Source organism: Poecilia formosa, unplaced genomic scaffold, assembly GCF_000485575.1.
Source record: "Poecilia formosa unplaced genomic scaffold, Poecilia_formosa-5.1.2 Scaffold214, whole genome shotgun sequence".
Taxonomy (NCBI): Eukaryota; Metazoa; Chordata; class Actinopteri; order Cyprinodontiformes; family Poeciliidae; genus Poecilia; species Poecilia formosa.
In genome coordinates this window covers 348,966-374,188 of record NW_006800153.1, presented here as the reverse complement: position 1 = coordinate 374,188, position 25,223 = coordinate 348,966, and the positions used below count along the sequence as shown (strand labels likewise).

Here is a 25,223-nt window from a genome sequence, read left to right as displayed (position 1 = left end):
TTTTACAACATAAAGCACATTGTAAACGTTTTGAAAGGTGCCATAAAAATGTGTAGATGGGAAAAAGGCCTTGAAAGCCCATAGCCTGTTAATGTCAGAACCCCCATTTCTAAAACGATTCGGACCAATGAGGAGAGCAGAAACGGCTTTATATAAGCCAGATGGTTCCAAATCTTCCATCATTTAGCCAACATAACTACATGTTCCAAGAGAAGATTTGGATTAAAACGTTTAGGCTTTTCAATGCAGAAACCAGTTTATGTTAAAAAGGAGAAACCTTTATTTTTTGTTTTTTAAAGACCATTAAAATAAATACTTTACAGAATCCAATGTAGAAAACTCGATACACTGTCTCAAAAAGGTTAACACCCCATAATGTAATTTGAAGCAATGAGAGGAGTAGATGGGGGGGTAATAAAGAAAAACACGGCCAGCACTTTAATGAAGCTTATTGAAAATGTTGGTGACACAGATGGCCTTTTCTCCAATTATATGTAGTTTGGTCCTTTCATGCCACTTTCCACCACCTCCCCCCATAAAGAAAAGAAAAACAAAACAAGCTATGAGAATGATAAAGGCATTAAAGTAAATCCACCAGGTCGTCAGCATTCCTCTACTCTAAACCCTTTGACTGGAGCTTCTCTGAACATGGCCGTCTGTTGTTCGTCCTGAATGCTGAGTCATTGCACTGAAGGCAGAAGAAATACTGCCCTGGTGAAGAGCTGCTCCATCCTTCCACCTGAGCGGCACTGAGCCGCTCAGACAAGCAGCAGTGGAGCAGCAAGAGGATCCACAACCCACAACACGTCGGCGATGAAGAGTCACTGCCATCATGCTTCTGATCGCTCGACCTCAAAGTAACAGATTTCAGAGGAAACGCCAATGAACCAAAGATCGCTTTTATCAATGTATTACAGATGAAGGCAGTTCTGATCTGAAGGAGAGTTCAGCTGATGCATGAAGGTCTATGACAACTATGGTGAACAGATGAAACAGTTCAGTAAGCTAACCTTCCAAATAGGCAAATAATAATAATAAAAAAAAAAACACTTTCAAATATTTGGATTACAGATCAGTGAAATTCATTGAAGTTTAAAATTTCGATCACATAGCAAAAACAGGACTTCACTTCTAAAATAAGCAGGTTGGGGTGGATGTTGGGCATGGTGAAGCTAGATGAGGTCAGCCACATTCATGGGCATCTCTTCCACGGTGGTGTTGTAGAATGTTTCAATATCCCTCAGGGTTCGTTTGTCATCCTCAGTCACCATGTTGATGGCTACTCCTTTCCTGCCAAAGCGACCGCCACGACCAATCCTGACCCAAGACCAAACAGGCCAAGCTTTAGTAACTCAGAAAGTGCACTCATACAAATCTATCAGTGTTTTCCCATTAACAGTTTCCAATGAGGCTGACTCGACTGAGCTGTTAATCACCTGTGAATGTAGTTTTCTCTGTTGGTTGGCAGGTCATAGTTGATAACCAGGGACACCTGCTGAACATCAATCCCTCTGGCCTGAAGGAGAAACAGCAAGTATGAAATACACAAAAGAGCCAACAGTCTTGTACAATCTGAATTCAGAGGTTCTACTTTGATTTCCATTAGAAATCAAAGTAGGACTGTAACCCGCCATTTAGTTGTGAATCAAAGACTTGAACTAAGCTACAGTGGAGGGCAGGAGAGTTTCTATACCAAGGAACTTTCAGTCCTTCACCAACACTGCAGCTGGAAGGAGAGGGAACCTTGGACCACTGACAGGACTGAAACTAGAAGCTGGATCTCTAAAAACTACTGAACCAGCACAATAAAATCAGACTGAAGCCAAACATACCAGCAGGTCAGTGGTGATCAGAACTCTACTGGAACCAGAGCGAAACTCCCTCATGATCAAGTCTCTCTCCTTCTGGTCCATGTCGCCGTGCTGGAGGAAGAGTTGGAAGCAGAAGTTAAGGATGCAGCCGAGTCGGGCACACACAGACAGACAGTTGCAGGCCTACCAGAGCAGAGACGGTGAAGTCTCTGGCATGCATTTTCTCAGTCAGCCAGTCTACTTTCCTCCTGGTGTTGATGAAGATGACGGCTTGTGTGATAGTCAGGGTTTCATACAAGTCGCACAGTGTGTCCAGCTTCCACTCCTGCAGACAAAGTCAAACAGGACCTGTTAATTACCAGACGATTTCATCGGTCTCATGCATCAGTGTCATCTGGACTTCTATTCTGGTTTGGTTCCATGCTCTTGAGCAGCAGCAAGATTTGTGCTTTACCACTGTGTCTAAAATCCAATAAAGCTCCAAAATTCAGAGTTGGCGTTGCACCAAAATGCTCTTAGATCAGCAGTGGCCACAGTCTATGGGCAGTGAGCTGCTACAGCCTCACTGCCCAAAGGACCCAGCTTTGATCCACAGACTGGATGTGGAATCACATGGGTCAGCAACAGAACAGAGCCAGAGGTGCAAACTAAAGCCATCCAGCCAACAGACAAATTTGCACTTACCCAGGATGGACACAAAAGCTAGCTAGCAAGCATGTTATGTTAGCAGCTAGTTACCAGTAGACTCAACTACTAATGAATTAAAATGAGCTTTATCATTTCCATTTTGAATATTTTTTTGAAGAGCAGTTTTGTTTACACAGACATTTTGCTCATTATTTATGGTTGTTTTATTTTAGATATTTGAAATATCTTCCAGTTCCAGTGTTAAGTGTTCTTCACAGAATAAAATCCATTTGGTCTCTGAGAAGGCATTATTATGCCATTATAAATATGTTACTTGAAAATGGTCTCCAAAAAACATTTATCACAATGATTTCCAGAACAGTTTATCGTCAAACACATTTCATCATGGCAGGCCTAACACCATGGAGACGTCATCGGGCGACTCAAACTTTTGCCCAACGGAAAAGTTTCATACAATCACCTACCTAGAATATACAAGATTAAATAATTTTGCTATTTCAATATCTGTGATTAACATAATTAAAACAACTTTAATTTTTGTTTTCTTAAGTGATACAGTTGACGGCGTTAATTTTACATCCATATAGTTAAAATGGACTTTAAAGGTGTAAACAGCCTGAATCATCCACATAGTTTTGAATGATTGATAAAATATTAGGTCTCGTCAGGCTGCATAAAGTACAGAAATGTCACCTCTTTCTCCACATTGATGTAGAACTGGCGAATGCCCTCCAGGGTCAGCTCCTCCTTCTTCACCAGGATCCGGATGGGTTCCCGCATGAATTTCTTTGTGACGTCCAAAACATCAGCTGGCATTGTGGCTGACAGGAGGACAACCTGCGTACGCACACAGTTTTCAGTCAGTTACGCACCTCAAGATGAACAACAAGTCAATCACATGATCAATTTAAATTTGCTTAATACTTTGCATTTGGACAATTTGTTAGAGATGATCCCTTTTAAAATTATTGAGAAGTCACCATTTTACAAAACAAATATCTGACACCCATCACCAAGTAGCTGATCCTAACTTGCACTTTTGCCAGCTCCACCCCCACCCCTCCCATCTAAGCTGAATGATTAATATTCTAAATGGTGCAGCTGACTGTTAGCCTGTTAATGGCACATATCCAAACACCATCAGCCTCTGATGTCACAGGAAGGCGGAGCCACCACTCTGCTCCTTTGTTAGTAGATGCTTTTACCTGGATGTTGCTGGACAATTTCTGGAAGATCTCATAGATTTGGTCCTTGAATCCTCGACTCAGCATCTCGTCAGCCTCATCAAGCACAAACATCTTGATGTTTTTGGACGCTGCAAAAATGTTCCAGAAACATGTTGAGAAGTTATCAGCAGGGTGTGGCAAACGCCACCAGAACATGAACATGTCAACCCGAGCAATTTCACAGTTACAGTAATTCACAGTATGGCATCAACAGGTCCTCCCCTTTGGTTCCTAAATACCTGGATTTACAGTTAAGCCCAGAATTATTCATACCCCTATATGCATAGTAAGCTTTGTTTTTACCAACATGTTTCTTCTGACTGGAATATTAACGCTTTGGAGCGGCCCAGCCAGAGTCCCAAACTGAATCCGATAGAGAATCTGTGGAAGGAGCTACAGATTAGGGTGATGTAAGGATTACCTTCCAATCTAAAAGACAAGGAGCTCAAACAAATCAGAATACCAGGGGGAACAGGAAGAGCCGGTCAGCAAATACAAGAGAGGTACAAACACTGTGCTACCAAGTAATTAACCATTCATTGAGAATGGTGGAAATAATTAATTGGAAATGGTGAATTATTCCCAAACTTTTTTCCTGCAGAAAATCTGAATGTTAAATGAAATCTACCAGGGGATGAAAAATGTCAGGCTTAACTGTGGTTCTTAGGGCATTGTCATTGTGCAGTAAACTTATTTCCCAAGTGTTGCACAAGCAAAAACAAAGAGAAATGAATCAGACACTGTAAGAAAACAGCTGTAATCAGAACCATGAACATCTGATCATGTCTCTGGGTCCCTGATGGAGAGACAACTCGGGTCAGCAGAACACCAACCAGAGAATCCCAACACCAGCAGCTCACAGAGTCAGTTGACACGCATGGATTTCATCATCGTACAGCACTTCCTTCACACTGGGGTAAGCTACAACACAAACCACTGAAGATGCTGACTCAGTAAAACTGTTGCAATGTTCCTCTGAAGCCTGGCAAAGCCTAAAGATCCCACCTAAGACTACTGGCAGACCTTGCCACTACAAGGTACGAAGAAACAGCTTAAGCATTTATGCTGCAACAAGTAATCAGTCAAATTCACATCATATTCAAAGAACCCAAATTATATTTACTTATAGAGCAAAAATCAAATGGGAGAAAATGTGTGCAGTTTGGATTGAATAACTTACAGAGATTTTTACGAGTCAGCATGTCAAAGACTCGGCCAGGGGTTCCCACCACGATGTGGGGGGCTTCAGCCTGCAGCTTCTGGACCTCACTGCGGATGTTGGTGCCTCCAATGCAGGCGTAGCAACTGGCTCCCATGTAGTCGCCCAGGGCTAGCACCACTTTCTGAATCTAAGCAGGTCAGGGAAAAAAAAACAAAACAAAAAAAAACAACAAAAACCTTTACTTTTTCTGCATCAGAGCATCAAGGTCCAGCAGGCACCGCGATGGACGGGTTCTGAATAATGGAAACAAATTCTCATCTTGGAACAGGATACCAAGCCTGTCCAGATTCTGGACCAGTCCGGTTCCACCACCAAGACAGAGAACACTGCTCAAAGTCAGCTGTTAAATTCAACTTTCGGCTCCTTGCTAATGATAACCACGAGTCTGTAAGTGTTGGTATCAAATAGGGCAAAACTTATTATGTGGTTTATTTGATTAGTCCTATTATTACTGTATTTGAAGTGTTGTCCTTAGGGACAGGACTTTATACCTGAAGCATCTTTACAAAGAAAATAAATCATGTCCTACCTGCTGCGCCAGCTCCCTGGTAGGAGCCAGAACCAGAGCCTGGGTGGCTTTCATCTCCACATCAATCTGCTGGAGAATGGAAATGGCAAAGGTGGCAGTCTTCCCAGTGCCAGACTGGGCCTGAGCAATCACATCATAACCTGAAAGCAGAGTGGAGATGGATCAGCACTGAGCTGCAGGAATTACTGCTGCTAGCTCAAGGTTTTACACCCTCTGATGAATTCTGAACTCATGTCAACAAGACAAATTTTAATCACATCATCCATATAAAAATTAATGTTCTAATATTGCCAGTAATTGGCATTTGATGCATTTAGAATTGCTGCTTCAGCAGCCCTGATGTAGTCAATAAATGGGTGCAAAGCAGGGAAAAAATTACCTTTACAAGTAAATTAAACCGTTACCACTGGGCAGTCTGAACTTATAATCCAAGATACTCACCCTTGATACAAGGGATAATAGCCCTTTGCTGAATAGCGGATGGCTTCTCAAAACCATAGGCATAAATTCCCCTGAGCAGAGCTTCCCGCAAGTTCATCTCATCGAAACTGTCCACGATCTGGTTCCAGTTGCTCTGGAGGAGCAAGAGACCAAACATTTTAAACCTCAGAGTATTGTGACTTTAAAATGTCAACATGTTTCATCTCAAATTATACAAACTGCCTGCTCAGGCTTTTCAGTCACACACCAATAAACAATGAAATTTAAACTACTAGAAGGACAAACAAGACAAAAAGCAAGGGGTGTTGTAAACACTCCTTACTGTAAAGCCGACAGTAAAGCCTGACTCAGGTAGAAGGGGGAGACTTACCTCGATGATGCCATCTGGCTCCATGCCCTCTGGGCCATTATCCCTGAAAAACAACCATCAAAAGACATCACTGCACTGATTTCCAGATAGCTTTCTTATATCACACAACAGCAAAAAATTAAGCACGTCACTATATGACTGACAGAAATAATAATAAAAAATTGGTACATTTTAGCTGAAATACGAATTTATGACCCACGGTGACTCCCAAAAGGCCGCGTTAAAAAGAACTACACCCCAGTCTTACAAGCACAGGCCGAGTGAGTCCGCCATTTTTACTGCCTGCTCAATTCAAGATGGTCGTTTTCCTGTCGGCCCGAGCAAAGAAGACTAGGCGCGTCGACTGAACTGGGGTTAAAGAGCAAAGTGTTCCAAGATGTCAGACTACGGAACTCCATGTGTAAATGCGGATGATAAACAATGGGCTAATTCTGAGCCGAGAGAACAAAAAGAAACGTCGTGAGAAGAAGGGCAGGCTCGGCTCACACTAAACGGGCCTGCTAAAAAAATTAGCTCGCACTTTTATAGTTTTGGCCTGACAAAACAAAAATACACCGCAGGTCGGCGAAATCCTTTAATAGCAGTTCAAACATTTCACACCAACATGGAACTACCGCTACAATAGCGAAGTGGGGAGAAATGGGATGTAAATCTTATTAGATACCATGAGGCCGGTGCTACCGGTATTGTTCACTGCCGGCTACCAACACCATGTGCACCCAGTGTACCAGAACACGGGTCCGAACCGCCAGCTGGTCACGACATAAGGGACATTTTGTGATGAACGGAGAGGCTTGTGGCATCAGTGGACCCTATGCTGCTTTAAAAGTCGGTTTTAACGGAAAATAAAGTCTCTGACCGAGCAATTCACAGAACGGACTCACGTGCCGCTCATGGCGCCGGCAGCCATTTAATTAAACCATCCTAAGAAATAATCACAGATCTATTGGAGGCCTCCAAAACAATACAGAGCACTTATAACTAACAAAGAAACGGTCAACTCGAAACTCAATCCACCAAATTTCCTCTCGGTGTGCGTAAATTATCTATTGAATTGGGGACAGTGAGGCGAGACTCGGGCCTAAGCGGCTAATCGGTATACGCTACTTAAGTAAGCGTCCAAAAACGTTCCATTGTAGCAAGCAGCTCAAAAAACCGATTTAAACACAAATAAACCTCGAAATAAGATGTTCCGATAAGACTTGTTCACAATTTTACTAACCTGTTATCATAGTCAGCCGACATATTTCCAAAGAAAGAAAAAACGGCAGAAATGTCTTATATACGTTGAACGTACAATGCCGCGTTCTCATTGGAGGATTTCGCCGTCATTCTACTATAAGTCCGACTTCGAAGGGTTCCGATTGGCTAGTTTTGCAAGTGGAACAAAAAAAAAAGGAGGAACAGGGTGGGGCTTGATGATTCACAAGGCAGCGGGGAGGTATTTAGATTTTTTAAAGACACAGTTCTCCTCAGTAGCTACCTCCTGAGTTGCCGTGGACAGTTGTTCTGAAGGTTGGGGATTTCAGTTTGCTGTCATCTAACTTTTCCACTCAAACGAAATTCATGGAGTAAAGACATAACGATTCCTGTTTTGAAGTTCAGTCATTAGATCATCGTTATTTAGAGAAAACTGTAGTTTTCAGAGGTGGTTTTAAAGACCTACAAACTAGACGTGATGCTGTTTTTATTCCGGGTATTGTATAATACTTAAGAACAGGATAATAGACAAAATACCAGTTTATATATTAGAATTTTTACATCTAGTGTTGATTAAAATGTTTATGAATAATTGAATTCAGATACTTTATCAGCATTCATTGGGTCAGAAAATTCAAAGCATCAATTTATTTACAGTATACAGAGTATTAAATTGTGTTTTAATTACAGCACACGTTGAACTAGAAGGGAATTTCTTAAATCACTGATGTACATGTAGGACTTAGCATAAACAATTTAATAAAGTAAATTAAATTTACATGACATGACAAGAGTATTATAACTTCTATCATACAGGAATACATTTAAAAAAATAGACATGTACAGCTCTCAAAGAAAAATAGTGGCAGTAAGCATTGTAATTTCAGGACTGCACAGTGCTGCAGTTGGTAGACCTGTTGCCTTGCAAAAAGAAGGTTCTCAGTTTGAGTCCTGGCCTGGGGTCTTTCTGCATGGAGTTTCCCTGTTAATGCTCCGGGTGCTCCAGCTTCCTCCCACAGTCCAAAAACAGGTTGAAAACACAGGTGGAACAAAAACAATGGTAGGACTTCTTATATGATCGCAGGAAGCCAAGTCATACCGACTGAGAATATTGATGAGTTCTTCACTAGCGATTCAGTTCTTTTGAACAACTCTTTGCTGTGAACAGTAGGCCTCAAGTCTCAGTGAAAACTGTTCTTTGTTTTTTAGGACTTTGCTTGCTTATAATGCTCTGCTCGCACATCAACCGCTATTATTTTTATTTAATGGAAAAACAATTCAATTAATTAAATATATAGATGAATACAATTGAAAGTAATGGGTGAATCGTTTTTATATTTAATGGTGCAGAAGAGGACTTTTGTTTCTGCCAAAGAAACTCAAGTCTATTTTTTTTTCTGTGGTGTAGAAACACTACAAATATCCCTAGATGTTATGAACACTTGGTAGTATTCATTCCCGTGTGTTTGACATTGACATTTGGCATTGTAAAGCTTAGAATCCACACTTTCAGAATCTCTAAATAACTCAAAATGTCCTGAGTACAGGTGTTCATGGCTTGGTCGTGGTTAGTCATATTTACAAAACAGTGGTATTCAGACCACCACCTTTCATCCATTCTCCTTAGGATGAAAGGTGTGATAAGAGACTAATATTTTCATTTCACATTGTACATATTAAGATATGTCATTTTCAAGTTAGGTGGTGAGTGAGTGTTTGCTACATGGGTTAAGTGATCCTCAGCCTGAGAAAGTTTGAGAAACACTGCACTAGGTCCTTGTATAATATCTTTCCAATCATCCTGTACCTTAATTTGCTATTTCTATCAATATCAGGTCAGTTAATACAATATTTGAAATGTATAGACTTCATTAGTAGAAAATATTTTTTCCAAACACCTTTGTCCAGTAGGTGACAGTAAAGCACTTGTAAGTCAGCTTGCCAGCAACCAACATGCAACAGAAATACCACAACTACCAATTGGCTGCATTTGGGGCACCATAGAAGAAAGACTATTAGAGACCAAATTGCTTGGTCTACTTTAAAAAAAAAAAAAACCTTATTTAAACATGAACAAATAGCTGTACTTCATGCTAATGCTGGGGTTGAAGAGCATTAGAAAACAAAAGAGAAAAATACGAACAAAACTTTAGAACAAAGTACGGATAAACACCACCAAGTTGTTGCTTATATATTTACATAAACTTAATCAAAAATACAGTTAATACATGGTCTTTAGAGCATGAGGCTGTTATAGGGCTTTGCTGCAAAAGTTTACATTTAAAGTATGAAAGGGAAATGTTTCAAGGAACAGCAGAAGCTGGTTGAGGTCACTGATGAGTTAAGAACCATGACCAGACTGGACTTCTTGGAGTATGCCATTCAGACAGAAAACATGTTTGATGAGGAGTTGGGCAGTTTGGAATGGAGTGGGTGATTGTTTGGAGAACCAGTCATAAATGGTAGTCAAGCTTTTAGATACAGGAAATCCAGTGAAATAATCTAGAACCACATATAATATCACAGTGGTTTGGCTTTGGACAAGGGTTGAAGAAGACTAGCATGAGGTTGAGTTCTGGTTTTATCACCAGTATAAACAGAACATACAATACATATCTTTGTGAATAGAACTTACGGTTGAGGAGGAAGATGTTGGGTCTGTTTCCAGGATGGCACAAGTATTTTGCAGTATCAACTCAGTGAACAAGTTTGGAACTGTTAGAGGATGGATGTAAAAGCAGTTGGGTGGAGCGGTACCAGAATCAGGTTCATTCTGAAGGGTTTGGTTTATAGTTTCTATTCCTCAAGAAAGTGTGCAACAGGGAAAAGTGCATGGACACACACCCATGAACAAACACAAAGGCACTCACAGCTAAGGACAATTTAGAGAAACCAGTGAGCCTAGCAGTCATGTTCCACCGTGGGAGGAAGCAGCAGTACCAGGGAGTCTGTGTTTGCACAGGGAGAACACACACACTCCGTGAAGAAAGACTGGGATTCCCAACAATATGCAGACCATCATAGTATTTAAACCTCTACTAATTTCATTTACAACTATACTAGTTAATTTTTATAGAATTTAAAAAAAATCTTTTTTCTGACTTATATTCATAAATCTTTTCAATCCTACTGTTTCACAAATTTTCTTTGCGATCTATGAAGTCTCCTTGCACCCTCTGCCTTGTTTCCTTATATTTTCTGCCATCAAAAATATTCCTTGCTTAGTGAACCATTATTCAGAATGTCTGAATTTGATTAAATCTTCTAGGGCATGACTCATTTTTGGCTCAAGCATAGCTGATGTTTTTCGTCCTGACAATTTCATGCTTACCGAATAAAAATAGTAAATCAGCCTTTTGACTGATAAAATCCTATCTTTGCACTGTGATATGTGTATATATATATAGATATAAAATCTGGGTTTAAGAAAATACACATTTGTTTGCCACATATTTTTATTTTCAACTAACCATAATCCATTGTAGAAGATATAGAAAACAACTCTGTTGTATTCACTCAGAAAAGAATGCAAAAACAAAATGACAGCTATCCACAAGTTTGTTTTTATTATAAAAAAAAAAAAAAAAAAAAAAAAGCCCATTTAAGGGTTAAAGAGACAGCTGTCCAATTTCAAGGCGCCAAGTTAGAAAAAAAAAAAAAAAAAAAAAAAAAAGCACTGCAACTCCATTGTGGGCATACGGTGCCTGTTGTGTAGCTGTTGTGGTCCTTACCAAAATGGCTTTTATCAAAGAAATACTAAACAGAACATTTGGAACTTACTCCAAAAGAACAAAGTCGTTTTTTTACACCATTTGTTTAAAGCAATAAGTATATCACCACATTTACTGACAGCAATAAAAACACAAAGATAAATGAAACAAAAAAGGTACCCCTGGTTCCAGGCCATTGTATCAATATGTTTTGGGCGGCTTTTCATCCAATCTTTCAATTCGAGCCGTTTCGTTTTACTGCAGGAGGCAGGAAGTTTCGGGCACCTAAGTCAGGTAAAAGCGTACTTCAAAAATGTACAAGTTCTTATTTCCTTCTGCAAGAGCCACAAGAAAGCTGGTTTCCGGCAGCAGAATTCATTAGTTCCATCAGTTCCAATCCTGCCAAGACACGCCAACTGATCTCTTTAAAAATAGAATATACATCAAAACGCCACATTGTACTACACAGATGACAATGTCCAACAACCGGCTCTAGCAGTTTCTTTTCTGTGGTGTTAGTGTTGGAATTGCTAAAAAATCACCTGCAGAGATGGATCAAATGAATGGAAAACTCACGGGAAGTGTTCAATCACAAGCTTACACAGACTGCTTCAGATCGTTTATTGTTACATAAAAGCAGGTTTTACTGCAGGACAAGCTGCTTCTGGCCTGGAGTCTTTCTACACCTTCATACTGTTTATGTTTCAGTCTCAACTGAGAGATAAGTGAACTAGGACAAGCTGCCTAAGCCAGTCACAGAACAGAACCTTGTCTTGGTCTCTGTCAAACACGGTAAAGTAGCTATGATGTGTGAACTCCAAACCAGTTTTCAAAAGGCAAACAGAGGGGAAAAAAAAAAGACTGATGTATTGTTGTCCCTCTGTGTTGTTAGGATCCAGGTGAGATAGAGGTGCAAGGTCACAGAGTGAGCTTGCAGTGGCACAGTTCTTTGTACATTTGCCTCCTTAGTCGGGGCATATCCTGCTGCCCAAAGTTAAATGGCTGTCCAAGTGCCAAACACTTGCAGTACTGTAGATGGTGCAGGAAAGATGAGATAAAGTTACTGGGTTGCACAAACAACATAGTAATGAATCTGGGTGAAAGGCAGCTGTATAGCAGCTCTGCTATAGAGCAGGAAGTGAAACACCAACAGCTTTTAGATAGTCACTGAAAAAGACTCAAATAAACAGAAGACAGGAGCAGGACTTAGTTATGGTCATTCACAAAGTGCTTCACATGTAGCTCTAGATAAAGGTTTATTAAAATTTGCTGGAAGGCTACAGCCCAGCTTAATCTGTTAATGGATCTAGAAAAAAGAATTCAACCTATAACCCTTCTGTCACTATCAAGTCTTTTTATATCTGTGCTTCAATGCATCTCTAGAAAACATCAAATAGTGGTGCAGCACTAACAACTTCTGGATAATTTAAAATGAATGTAAAAACTATCCTATACTAAGCCGTTTGAGACAAACAGCCGATGAAACATAACAGATCATATTTTATTGATGTGTTTTAGGCTGTAAAAGCTAAAACAAAAAAGAGTGGTCAACAACCCATGCAAAAAGGATGTTTTTTCCTTTGTTTTTATAAAATATGTAGCTGGTGATCATTACAGTCTAGCAGGCCAATGGTTTTATGCAGGATATTCTGCTTGATTCGTGCAACACAGACCGTTTGCTCTAGAGGTTGTCATGGGTTGGCCATTACTTTACTGTTGTGCTCAGACCAAATAGATAACTGATGTTTTAATCTGCATTTTGTGTCCAGATACAGAGAGAGCATGTTCACAATTAAAAGCTGACTGGAACCAATTGATGGATTTGATGAGACTAAAAACCACCTGAAAGGCAAAAAAAATATTTCTGCAACCATCACAACACTGTATGAGTCAGGCAGCCATGTGGCTTTAAGATCCATGTTCAGGGAGGAGCTGAAAGTTTCCAAGTCTGAATTTGCCCCTCAGGGGTTCCTGATGATTTTGTAAAGTGCTTCAAGATAATGTTTATAGTGAAATGGAGCTATAGAAATAAACTGTATTGAAGTGGATCAATTCTGACTTGAAAGTATAAACAGAATGTCCCAGTCTCTCTGGTATCGCTTGGCAGCCAATAAGCTCCAGGAAAACTTTACCGTTTTAGGACAAACATTTCAATACTTAAAGCAGGAAGAACAGTTGCCATTCATGTGCAAATGTGATGACCAAAAAGGAGAAACTTACCTGCAGTACAAAAGCTCCACAGTCGCTGTCATTGTTCTGACGACCCACATTCTGTAAAATACAAAATACATTAACTTTAGCCAATCACATCCCATCGCAGCCAAACATGGCGTGTTGCCACAGCTCCTCACTAACACTGAAACATCTCTCTCCTTCTGTCCCTGCTGGGGCGTTCTGCTGTCAGACAACTAGCAGTTTTCTATATTTGAGGCCAGCTAAAGCTTTCCTCAGCTCTGCTTCAGAAGTGACTGTAAACATTAAAATCAATATCTGTCCATTTTCCATGCGTCTTCACATGGTCGCTCACACAGAGACAGTTCTGCTGGAGTTCTCTACAACGTTACCACATGCATGATCGGTATGAGGGACGGCTGCAAAAGCTACCAATGCCATGCAACGTATGCTAGCATGCACTGATGCTACCAGCTCAGTCAGGAGGAGGGACTGCTGCAGTCAGGGACTCCATTTTAATCAGCTGGCTGGTACAAAGTTTCCTCACACAGAAAACTTTGTACCAGTTTGAATATTGAACAGCATCAGTTTTTTTTAAAGGTAGGGTTTCCTCCAGAAAACTTTCCAAGCCTGGTGGTCGGGGCACCGAGGTGGTTCACTGAACATGTTTTTGTATTAAAAGATGTTCAGTTAACAAGAAATGTAAAATATTACTGGGTAATTATGTTACTGGAAGACATTGTCAACAAAACTTAAACCCATAACTATTGAGTCTTAAAAACAAAACAAAAAAATACAATTAAAATAAATATCAATTATTTGCACTTCTGTTAAATTCAAAGTAAGTCATCAGGTAGTGGATCTAAAAAACACGATGTAATGCTGATCACATTTAGAACTGGCCCATGGCATAAATGAACTAAGCAGCTGCTTAAGGCCCCTCAGGGGCCCCATAAATGCTGACATTTTAGACCACAGACATAGAAAGTTAACATTTATTTATTGAGAATATCAATCCAGTTAAATTTGATTTAACTGGAGATAAATTAAATAAAATATTTTAAATTGTTGACTATTTAAATTTAGGATTTTCAGGAGCTGGCGAGTTTACTTTGTAAAAGTTCAAAGAACAGTTTTCATAGGTGGTGTGATTGGTGTGCGATCCCAGCTTCATGCTTTCTTCAGTGTATTAACTATAAACCATGGCAGTAAGTCAAAAAAAGAATGAAAACAAAAAGAAGCATTTACCATTTTAAAAAAGCCTTTCCAGTCTGTCAAAAAGTCTCGCTGGTCTTTTTTTATGGCCTCAGCTTGAAGATACTTGAAAATATGCTGGAATAAAAACAAAGAGACAAAGGAAAGGACAACAAAGTTAGGTATGAAAACAAAAAACAGTTTACCTGTAGTGTTTTGTTTCCTATGGCAATAAGTGACAACGGTTCTATGGGCTTTTACAATAGGAGCTGCATACTGAACAGCACCAGGTCAGGATGTTGGCTTGCAGTTAAAACAGCAGGCAGATCATTTTCTGTGTCCTAAAGTGGTTCTGTAGATCTGGTTGTTGGGGGGCTTTTCCTACCTTTGGACAGCGCCTGTTGAGGGTCCGCTGAGAATCAAAATAGGTGATGGTACGCCGTGGAATGTCAACACTGACCAGCGACCAGTGAACCTCCAGGTGGATGGGAATCAACAGCAGATCTTTCTGGAAGATGTCCACCTGACAAAAGAGGAAGGAACATATTGGCACCAGGAGAACCCTCACAATCAAAGAAAATGACAAAACTGACCTCTGATCCCTGACTTTACCAGACCTAATCAGCAGTAATCTGAACCCAACATAACCCATCTGCCTCTGTCTTAACCTTCTACCCATTCTATCATTTTCACATCCACAATAAAAACTGTTGACAAATCCTGAAACAGTAACAGTCATTCCAAGGAGGGACAGTGTCCACTTACATTTTTTGTCCACCGTTTAACTCCTTCATATCCTTTTGTCCTCAGCTTGTCATAAAAGAAGCTGTTGAAAAAGTGGACCTGAAGATAAAAAAACATTTTTAAGGTCATAATCTACTCCTGTCCACTTGATTTTCTACTATGAACATATTCTACATGGTGCATCTAAATGTTTATGAACGTGAATGAGTCTCTAATCAGAAATAAATGTAGCGAAAACCGTAACATTTTCTCAAATTATTGCAGCAACAAGGTAGTTTACATGTAATGATTGATTTATATACATATGTAGCACTTAACATCCAATTAAGATGACCAAAGAACTTTACAGTAAAAACAACATAAGAAAACAAAAAATGACAATAAAATAAGAGAAAATGCCACAACACTAAGATATTAAGAGCCTGTCCAAAGAAATGAAACATGATCTTAGTGCAACTTGTTGAGATGACGGGACCAGAACAATGAACTCAATGAGCATGTTTGCTCTCACTGAGATTCCAAATGATTACATGAACATTTTGTAGGGATGAGTGATCCATCAGCAACTACATTGGTATTGATCCGATATAAAAAAACAGGGTCGATTCAAACAACCGATATTTATTTCAAACTTGTTATTTATTTCTGGGTTGTAGGAAAGGAGGTTGTTGATTTAACAGTGATGCAGCACAGGATTGTGGGAGTTTAACTGAAGCAGAGAAGGTGTGGAGGAGAAAGCACAATGCTTTTCCCTCCTCCCCCCAAAGCATTGAAAGGGTGGGAAAATATAATATTGGTAAATATTAGTTATTGGCCATAACAGCAATGGTTATAACTCAGGTACTGACAAACTGTCATATGGGTGCATCTCTAACATTTCATGAAGAAGTGCAACATTTCTTTGCACACACAGGTTGTTCATTCCTCACTCAGACAGGAGCATTTATCTCCAAATCATGATAGGCCAGGAATCCATGAAGAACTCAGAATTCTCAACTGGTTCACCAGTTCAACTAAGTAGCAAAAAAAAAAAAAAAAGCAACGGCTCACCACAAGATTCAGACTGACTGGTTATTTCTTGAATGAGGAGCCCTATTCACTGGGCCTAATTGGTCACCTAACTCACTACCAGCAGCTTTGCTGGTTACCATTAAAGAACAGAATCCAAACAGATCCCTGTCTGAGGCATGACGTAGAGGAAGAAGTGAAGGTGCTCTGTGTTCACTTACCTTATCTGGAACAGAATCCATGACAAGGTCACCGTACATGTTCATAATCTACAGAAAGCACATCATGTAACCCATGAGATGAATCCATAAAAATCAAATGGAGAAACAAACATTCATATCAAAGATGAAAAGACACTCCATAGATACAAACGTTAGTGAAAAATTTTATAAGTGAATATGGCAGACTCGTTTTTACTCAACACAGGCAACACACGAGTGCTTCCTTCCTAAACACCACTGAAGTGTCTGAACGAAACAAATGAGCCTGTGGTTTCACTGCAGACACCTTTAACCATGTCTGTTACTGTGTTGTGTAATATGCAGTAGTGCTATACCTGGTCATTGAGCCAGTTCTGACCATACAAAGTGCCCAGGTCATCCATGGTCAAAACGTGGCGTTTATAGTTGACTCTGAATGTTTTAGCCACGGCCGATCCGGATGAACGCTGGAAGGTCTGAATGAGATGCTGGACCGTCACTTTCCTTTTAAACAGCCACATGATATGGAAATCAGTGTCATTCAATAAAAATAAAGCAGGAGGCTCACAAAGATACTTTTAAAAAGTGTATGCTGTTTTTAGCTTAGTATTCAACTTCAGTCAGTTTATCAGATCAGCTTCCACTTTGCACAGCCATTTACAGTTTTTGTGTAGATGGGATGTTCATCACACACACACACACACACACACACACACACACACACAGGAGGTTAGCAGCATCTCTGACCTGTGTGGCTGTGAGAAGCTCTCATGGAAAACATCCTGAAGTTTTCCCACAACGTCATCGACATGGATGGGAATCAAACTGCCATACTGCTGCAGAGACTCTTCAAGAACGCCTAGCCGAGACGAAGCAACAATCACTCAGCTCGCATAGACTGCCTTCCATTTTACTCCATCCAGGCAGGTCATCCAATCAAAAGCCCAGGACTGACTGTTGATGTATTTTCAGCAGCAATCACAGAAAACAGGACCAACATCTGTTCTTTTGTTCAAAGATCATCCTATTAGCAGCTGAACTCGCATTAAATTTAAAGGTGACTTATTTTGCCTCCCTTGAACAGGTGGGCCATACAAAACACATTCATTACATGTTTTGCACAAAACCATTCTTGGATGACGAAGTTTTAGTCTTCTCAGTTGGGCCTATTTGGAGCTCGTCTCAGAATGAGTTGTTGTCCAGCGTCTTGTTGCTTTAAATCCAAATGAGTTGCTGCTGGCCACGCCCCCAAATTCATGTTTACACATTTGCAGTCATTCAAACAGAATGGCTGCAAACAGATGCACAGTTATACAGCCGTAGATTTTTGACCTCAAGTCAGATCCAAAACCAGAAGAAGTAAAATGTCCTGCACAGCCAACAAGAATGAAGCAGCAGTTTGCAAATGGTAAGCAAACAACAAAACTCTTATCTTTTCCAGCAGCTGCTGTACCGCTGTAAAACGAGCTAAGACATGCAGGATAGGGCTGCTAGGTGATGGCTGGGCTCGGCTGAGGTTGCTACGTAATGGAGCAGTGCCCATCGAGTCGGGAGGTTTTTCAAAGAGCTCGTTTGCCAGACACCAAAAAACATGAACTTATTGCTAAAAAACGTCTGGGCGTTTATTTTAAGCTCTTGGGTTTTTAGGAGTTGAGACCAAAATCCAAGTATAAAAATATGCAAAAGCTGAAATTTGCACTACAGGTCCCATTTAAATGGTTACAAAACATTTACATTGAGATATTTCAACAGGAGAATTCAGCTGCCCTCCATACCAGTTATATATTTTGTGTGTTCTTCACTTAGAGCCACTTCCATCGGTCTCACTCCCACTTCCCGTCTCAGTTTCTCATCTTGCTTGTCTGAAGGGCCGTTTAACTGCAGATCTGTCAGAGAAAAGGAAACATTTAACACTATTATTTCACTTCAAAATGGAATATGAAAACAAGCATACAGGTTTAACAAAATGTATTAAGTCATAGCTTCTCAATTCCAGTCATCAGCCCCCCCTGCTCTGCGTGTTTTAGATGTACCTGGAGTCCAGAGGTGCTGATTCAAATGATTGCATGACCTGCTGCAGAAGCCTGTTAATCACCACATATTCAATCCAGGTGTGTGGCAGAAGGGAAACACCTAAAACAGGGGTGTCAAACTCCAGTCCTCAAGGGCCACTGTCCTGCAGTTTAAGATGTGCCACAGGTACAAAACACTGGAATGAAATGGCTTAATTTCCTAGTCCTTGTGTAGATCAGTTCTCCAGAGTCCTGCTAATGACCTAATTATTCTATTCAGGTGTGGTGCAGCAGAGGCACATCTAAAAGTTGCAGGGCAGTGGCTCCAGGACTGGAGTTTGACACCTGTGACCTAAAACATGCAGGGCAGTGGGGTGTGAAGACCGGAATTGAGAAACGCTGTATTAAGTATTAGGGATGCATGACATATCGGTATTAATATCAGTATCGGCCGATATTAGCTATTTTTTAAACATATTAGTATCAGTCCAGTAAATAAAACTAAACCAATATTAATAATCGGCATTTCCATCTTATTGCCGTTTGTTTTTACAGGGGGCCGGGGGAGTTGGCTATATGATACTTGTTTGGTCATGTGACAGTGTGTAATGGTAATTATTTGATATTAGCCATAACAGCAATATTAATATTGGCCCAAATTTTCATATCAGTGCATCCCTATGCAGTATATAGAAAGTAGTGCACAAAGGAGCCTTATAGGAGCTGCTTCCTCCCAGCAGCTGTTAGACTGTGGAAGGGTCAGAGCTCTGAACATGGCTGGCGTGTGGATAATAACTTGTACTGTTCTTTACTCATTTTTTTATAACAGCTCTGCTGTTATTGCACGTGTTTTTCTGCATTGCTGTGCTGTATTTCAAACAATGTGATGTCTTTGGATGTTCACTACACATCCACATTATGTACATTTAAAAATGTAATCCTCTTCAGCTGCACATCTCTTGGATAGCGAGTATGATATTCCTATTCTAAAACCTACCTACTATGTTTATGTTAAAATATTGTACGGTACGTTATTATTACAATTATTATTATTGTTAATCTCGTTTTTTATCTGTTTTTAACACTTGGAACTTTGCACACTTTTGTGTCAACCTATATGCCTGATGCTGCTGTTACATCTGAATTTCTCCTTCCTGCTTCCCAGAGAAACGCTGATCCTACAGCTGCCTGTCCCTTTATTGAACCGAGTCGTTCAACCCTGTCCCACAGAGAGAGAACGGATCGTATTAGATTTGAAGCTGTCCTGTGTGTGTCTGTGTGTGTGTGTGTGTGTGTGTGCACTGATTTCTGTGTAGCAGTTTTACTAGTGACAGAAACATGAGATAAATTCTGCATTTGAACATGTGTACCTGTTAACTGCTCCTCTTGGCTGTCATCCCCTTCATCTTTGTGATAAGGTCTTTTTGTCCTCTTTTGCCTGCTGTACGAACTGTACTTTTGCCCTCTTCGACCCCACTGGGGCCCCCCCGTGGTGATCCAGCGGGCCCTCTGCCGCCAGCTCTTCCAGTGCTGGGCCAGCTGGAACCCCAGGACCTTGTGGGAGCGTATGCGCCACAAGCGTCTGAGCCTCTTCTGGGCCCGGTAGATGTTGAGCCGGGATCCAAAAAAGCCATGGACTTCAGTCTGGGAGACAATGTTCTCTACACACGGCTCACCGAGTTGTTCTGCCCCATGTTGTGGTCCATGAGCCTGGGGCTGTGGTAGTCGGCTGTATGGGATGGACTGACAGGGAAAGTCTGGGACTTCCCACTCCTCCTTTTCCTGCTCCTCACTCTCTTCCACCTCATCCCCATCTTCCTCCTCTCCATTGTTCTCCCAGCCTTTGCCCTCCAGCTCCTCTACATCATCTTCATACAGATTGTTGACTTCTTCCTCATCACCAACAGCTTCAATCTCATCTGGCCCGTCCTCTTCCTCGTCTTCTACATACTCTCCTGTCCACAGTTTGTCTTTCTGGCCCAGTCTGAGGTGCATGGGGCTGGATACACTGTGACCTGACACGGGTACAATGAGGTGGTCTCCAGGAATCCCCCCTAAATAAAACACAAGAAAAATAAAATAAGTCAAAACATTCAGCTTTCCATCGAGAAACAAAAAAAAAAATCTTAAAGCTGATTTTACATGAACAAAAGCAGATCAACCAGCATTTTCCAGTCTGGTTTTAATGGTCAGAGATCAGTCACTGCTGCTACAGCTGACAACTGGCCTTAATGATGTGCTGCTTTACCTGGAAATCTTTCAGAACTAAATGGACTCGGTGAATCACATCATATGTTTAGACAAACTCAGGATTACCGACTTTGGTCCAGAGGATCTGACCTGATAAAAACTATTTAACACAGAGAATCCTCTGTGTCCAAGCAGAGGGCTAAAAATCGGACTTTCCAGAAATGGAGAAAGTTTTGTCCCTGAGCTTCCATTTGGAAGCAATGGTCTACATAATTTGAGCAAAACTGCATCTGTGCACAGGTGATACAATCCACACACCTGCTCATTCTGCAGCACAGGTGAGAACACAACTTTGACATTTTTAAATTGGATTTAGAGCACCCAATAAACAAAGGCTATGATTTTATCTAAGACAGGCTTGAAAAACTTTGACAATTTTTACACTTGATGACATGATTTAAAGGGTGTCCTTCTGTAAGTACATGGTGACATGGATTGATGGAAAACTTGTTCAACTCAACATGAAAACTGTTTGTTATTTTAAAATAAACGGTTATTGGACATCATTAAGCATCAGTAGACAACAACATTGGTAAGGTTTTATTAAACTACCAGGATACCTCAGTAAGATACTTTCACCTCGTCTTTGACTAATTCTAGCAAAACAGCATTTTCCTTCTGTGCACCACAGACAGTTCTTAAATATCAACTTTGTTGTCTTTTTTTTCTACCAAAACTACATTTATTTCCACAAAAAAAACTTAATATCTCAATAACTTATTTTTGAGAATGTCTGCTTATTAAGAGCAAAGTTAAACTGAAGTTAAATTTCTTGACTGTGCACTCAAACTGAGCCAATAAACCTGATTCTGATAAAAAAAAAAACACACACACACACACACATCCAATAATAATTTTTAAAATATCATTCAAACGGATCCCTGTGTTGTTGTAAAGATGTGTTGTGTATTATTTATGTGTTTTACACAGTGCTGCATTGTGAGGGTGCAATCTTGGCCTGGGAGATTCCTGCTCTCAATGGGACTTCTGGGTTAAATAAAGATAGAATAACACAACTGTGAAACATGCACAATAACAGAAAACGTGAAAACAATATGGCACAAGTTAGGAGGTTGTATAGAGCTTCTGGTAGTGACATCCAGGATTATCTAAAGTGCCCACCTCCTGCAGTGCTGTCCTGCCCCACAGCAGTCAGCCCCAGGTCCCCCTGCCAGCGGTTCTGGGCCAGGCTACCGCCATTGTCTCGCATTGTCCACGGACAGCCCACAACCTGCGCCAGCTCGTCACCTGCAAGCAGCAAACACACGCTGCATTAGCACTGGAAGCAGAAACGACCGTTAGTGTAAGCATGTGCAATCTGTCTGTTCAAATTTATGAAGTTGCTGTGGTTAAAAAAATTCTCTGACATCTAAATAGGAAAAATGATGTAAAGACAGATTATCATAATTCCTCACAGAATTTCAACAATAGGACACTTGTTGCTGAGATTCTGGTCTGACCAAACCAGGACAAATAAATGAAATAGTTAATGCTAACTTAACCATGAAAAGGTCTGACGATTAACATTTAGCTGCAGTTATTACTGTAAAAGCATTTTGAACACATTTTTGTTTCAAGACAACTTTTTTTTTCTCACTGTCTTCAAAAGTGAACATTTCATAACTGACAGAAAGCCATTTGTCACCTATCGCTGAATAAATGGACTGATACAAGTCGGCTAATTAATATTTAAAATTGATACTAAAACAGGTCGATCTTTCATCAAAACTTGTTAGTTACATATTTCATGATGAACTCCGTAAAAACAACTGACTATGGGTCATCCTTGTACTGTAAAATAAGAAACAAACTGCTCCAAAACGCTGGTGCCTCTCAATTTTTTTCATTTACATTCATGATCAAACAATGAATGTTTATTCATTGCTCTTGAAGAAAAAAAATCGCTGATCTTCGCTAGCATATCTAATATTGCTTAACTATATCTAAAAAGGTTGGGTTGCATAACTTTATTATTTGCAGCTCCACGCCACCATGCACATAAATGCAGGTTTGAATCTTGGTTGATTCTTCATGGTGATGAAGAACCAGCAGTGATGAGCAGAATGTGTAAACACTAATTACCATGTGGACCTCTTCCAGACGTGGAATGTTACCTGCACAGCGGTTCGTACAGGTTTTAGTCGCTGGATAAAGTGAGCACCAAAACTCAGATTTAAAACACTTAGAGGGCCCTTTATCGGTGAAACGGCGGCGTGTTTAAACCGCTAAACACCAAGAACTCATTCAACAGTCCACCTCAATGCTACGCTGAGCGCGCACAGAGCTAGCAACGATAGCTTCAAAACGTAAGATAAAATCCCACAACTTTGTCTGAAAAAGCTGTTTTTATCCGGGAACATAATTCGTCGACGTTATTTACATCACAAGGAGAATACAACATGAACGTAATTCAATACCAATAGTCCATTGATAATTTATTATATACCCGTGCAAACGTGTTAGCTGTTAGCAACGTTATCTTAAGCTAGCTAAGCATTTAGCATGCTCCAAGAATTGTATGAAAAAGCCAGCGGGTGCATGCCTCAACCAGCTGGATACAGCGATAATGTTCTTACCCTTCAGTCTTAGACTTTCTGACTGAATACTGGACGTATTTCCTTTTAATATTTTAAAGCACAAACACAAACTTTAGCTGCTCTTTAGCCTCATTCAATTAAAACAGTGTAGCCCAGCCACAATTCGGCTCCTTCTTCTTCGTGTCCTTCCTTTTTTCCGTAAAGAGTTGCAACTCCCCTAATTTCACATTAGCGCCACCTAGTTGTAAATAGCGAGCCAGAAAACATTACTCTCTATTGAATCTGTATTGGGCGTCTGGGTATTCTGAAGAAGTCTTTCTCGGAAGGTTCGCCCTGAAATTTTTTCTTCGCTTTCGATAGCAGGACGATGAAGGATTTTAGTTTAGCAGTTCCTAAGCATATCACATTTAACTGTGTATCTGTTCTATATCTCTTTACATGCTCTTATAAACTAAGTAAAGCGGATTTTATGCTGCCTCCGAATCGGTTGAACTATATGCTAAGATTCAAAGGAAATCCTAATGAAAAAATCTGAAGTACTTTAGAAAAATGAAAAAGTACAGTGTAGTATTTTTACTATACTACTTTTTACTTTGACTTGAGTAATTTTATTGTGAAGTATTGCTACTCTACTTGAGTACATTTTTTTTAATTCTCTACCCAATGAATTAAAAACAAATATGTTTTAACCAAAACTTCACCAGACAAAGACACAAATCTGAATTTTTTTGTTAAAGTTTCAAAAGTTTTATATTGAAAGAAAGTTATTTGGAAAAACTTTATTTTGCTTTATTTTGTTATTTTTTACTTATATGAATTATTGGCATTTTGGTCCTTAAAATGCCAAAATTTCCACTTAACTTTACATTTTGGTCCATCTAATAATGGACCAAAATGTCCATTATACAGTACTTGTATGGTACAATCAGTACTTGTTATGGTACTGATTGTACCATGACAAGTACACTTGTTATGGGAACATTCCTGGCCATTATTATAAAACAAAGAAAATAACCACCCGATTTACAATAATATTTATGTGGTGAATTTATAGAGGTAGATGTTGTTAATCTGAAAGCTTTCAGATTAAAAATAAACAAATTTAAACTATTTGTTTTTTGAACATGATATAAAACAAAGAAACTTTTTTTCCCCTCCCCATTAAATCATACTGAATTTTTCCTGTTTTAGGTCAGTTAACAAAATTATTTCTACTTCCCAGAAACAAACATCCAAATAAGAAATAGTTTTTGAGAATTCTCTATTAATTTCTTCATATTCAGAACCAAGACTTTTTTGATTGGAGAGAATCATGCATGATCCAAAGTCATGTTTGCTGATTTTATTGTTGTTTTTATTATTTGAAATTCTATTAGTTTATACTTAGATTGGTTGGATATAAACCAGAGTGTAGCTGATGAAACCATTTCAGGGATTGACAGAACAAAAATGTGTTGATGTGTGTGTGTCTGCTCATACAGTTAGATTCCTGGTGGTGGCAGTAGAGACCATTCAGATGTTCCTTTCTATAATACAGAGAGTTATATTGTAGATGTCTGTTATATACCGTGACGGGATGACAGTAGTTTGATTGTTCAGTCCTGGGCTTTGTGGTTATTGAGGAGACTCATGACCTTGTTTTCCTTGGCATTTTGAAGGGAGAACTGCTGGGATGTTGGAGTCACTTCTATTTCCTGTCCAGTCTTTTGGTCTATCTTTAAAGTGAGAACTGTGTCCATATCCTCAACACAGCGTTGTGTCCCAGGGCCGCCCTTTGTCTCTGCTCTTCTTTGTTGTGTTCAAGGACAAGGTTTGAGTATGAAGTGGTGGGCAGCAGCATCTGCTTTGAGGGATCAACTTCCCAATTTGGCTTTTTCAGAAGATGTGTTTCTGTTGGTGTTTTCAATGCATGCATGGAGCAGTTTGCAGCTGAGTGCAAAGGAGAGTCT

At 39.9% G+C, this 25,223-nt stretch overlaps 2 protein-coding genes across 2 annotated transcripts; both read right to left on the bottom strand.

Moving 5' to 3' along the window:
- Positions 1 to 260: 260 nt before the first annotated feature.
- Positions 261 to 7,538, bottom strand: LOC103148870 (eukaryotic initiation factor 4A-I). The gene is made up of 11 exons (XM_007567834.2): positions 7,470 to 7,538; positions 6,248 to 6,290; positions 5,878 to 6,010; positions 5,437 to 5,576; positions 4,866 to 5,034; positions 3,665 to 3,774; positions 3,153 to 3,296; positions 1,999 to 2,136; positions 1,833 to 1,922; positions 1,437 to 1,516; positions 261 to 1,317 (listed from the first exon to the last, which is right to left on the bottom strand). The coding sequence occupies exons 1-11, from the start codon at positions 7,490 to 7,492 to the stop codon at positions 1,173 to 1,175; spliced, it is 1,215 nt and encodes a 404-aa protein (XP_007567896.1). The 5' UTR covers positions 7,493 to 7,538; the 3' UTR covers positions 261 to 1,172.
- A 3,877-nt stretch (positions 7,539 to 11,415) lies between these two features.
- Positions 11,416 to 23,466, bottom strand: senp3b (SUMO specific peptidase 3b). Its single transcript, XM_007567832.2, has 12 exons — positions 23,314 to 23,466; positions 21,860 to 21,985; positions 19,858 to 20,541; positions 18,251 to 18,361; positions 17,223 to 17,334; positions 16,832 to 16,979; positions 16,497 to 16,544; positions 15,289 to 15,366; positions 14,909 to 15,046; positions 14,578 to 14,661; positions 13,378 to 13,428; positions 11,416 to 12,186 (listed from the first exon to the last, which is right to left on the bottom strand). The coding sequence occupies exons 2-12, from the start codon at positions 21,945 to 21,947 to the stop codon at positions 12,076 to 12,078; spliced, it is 1,653 nt and encodes a 550-aa protein (XP_007567894.1). The 5' UTR covers positions 21,948 to 21,985; positions 23,314 to 23,466; the 3' UTR covers positions 11,416 to 12,075.
- Between the last annotated feature and the right edge of the window lie 1,757 nt (positions 23,467 to 25,223).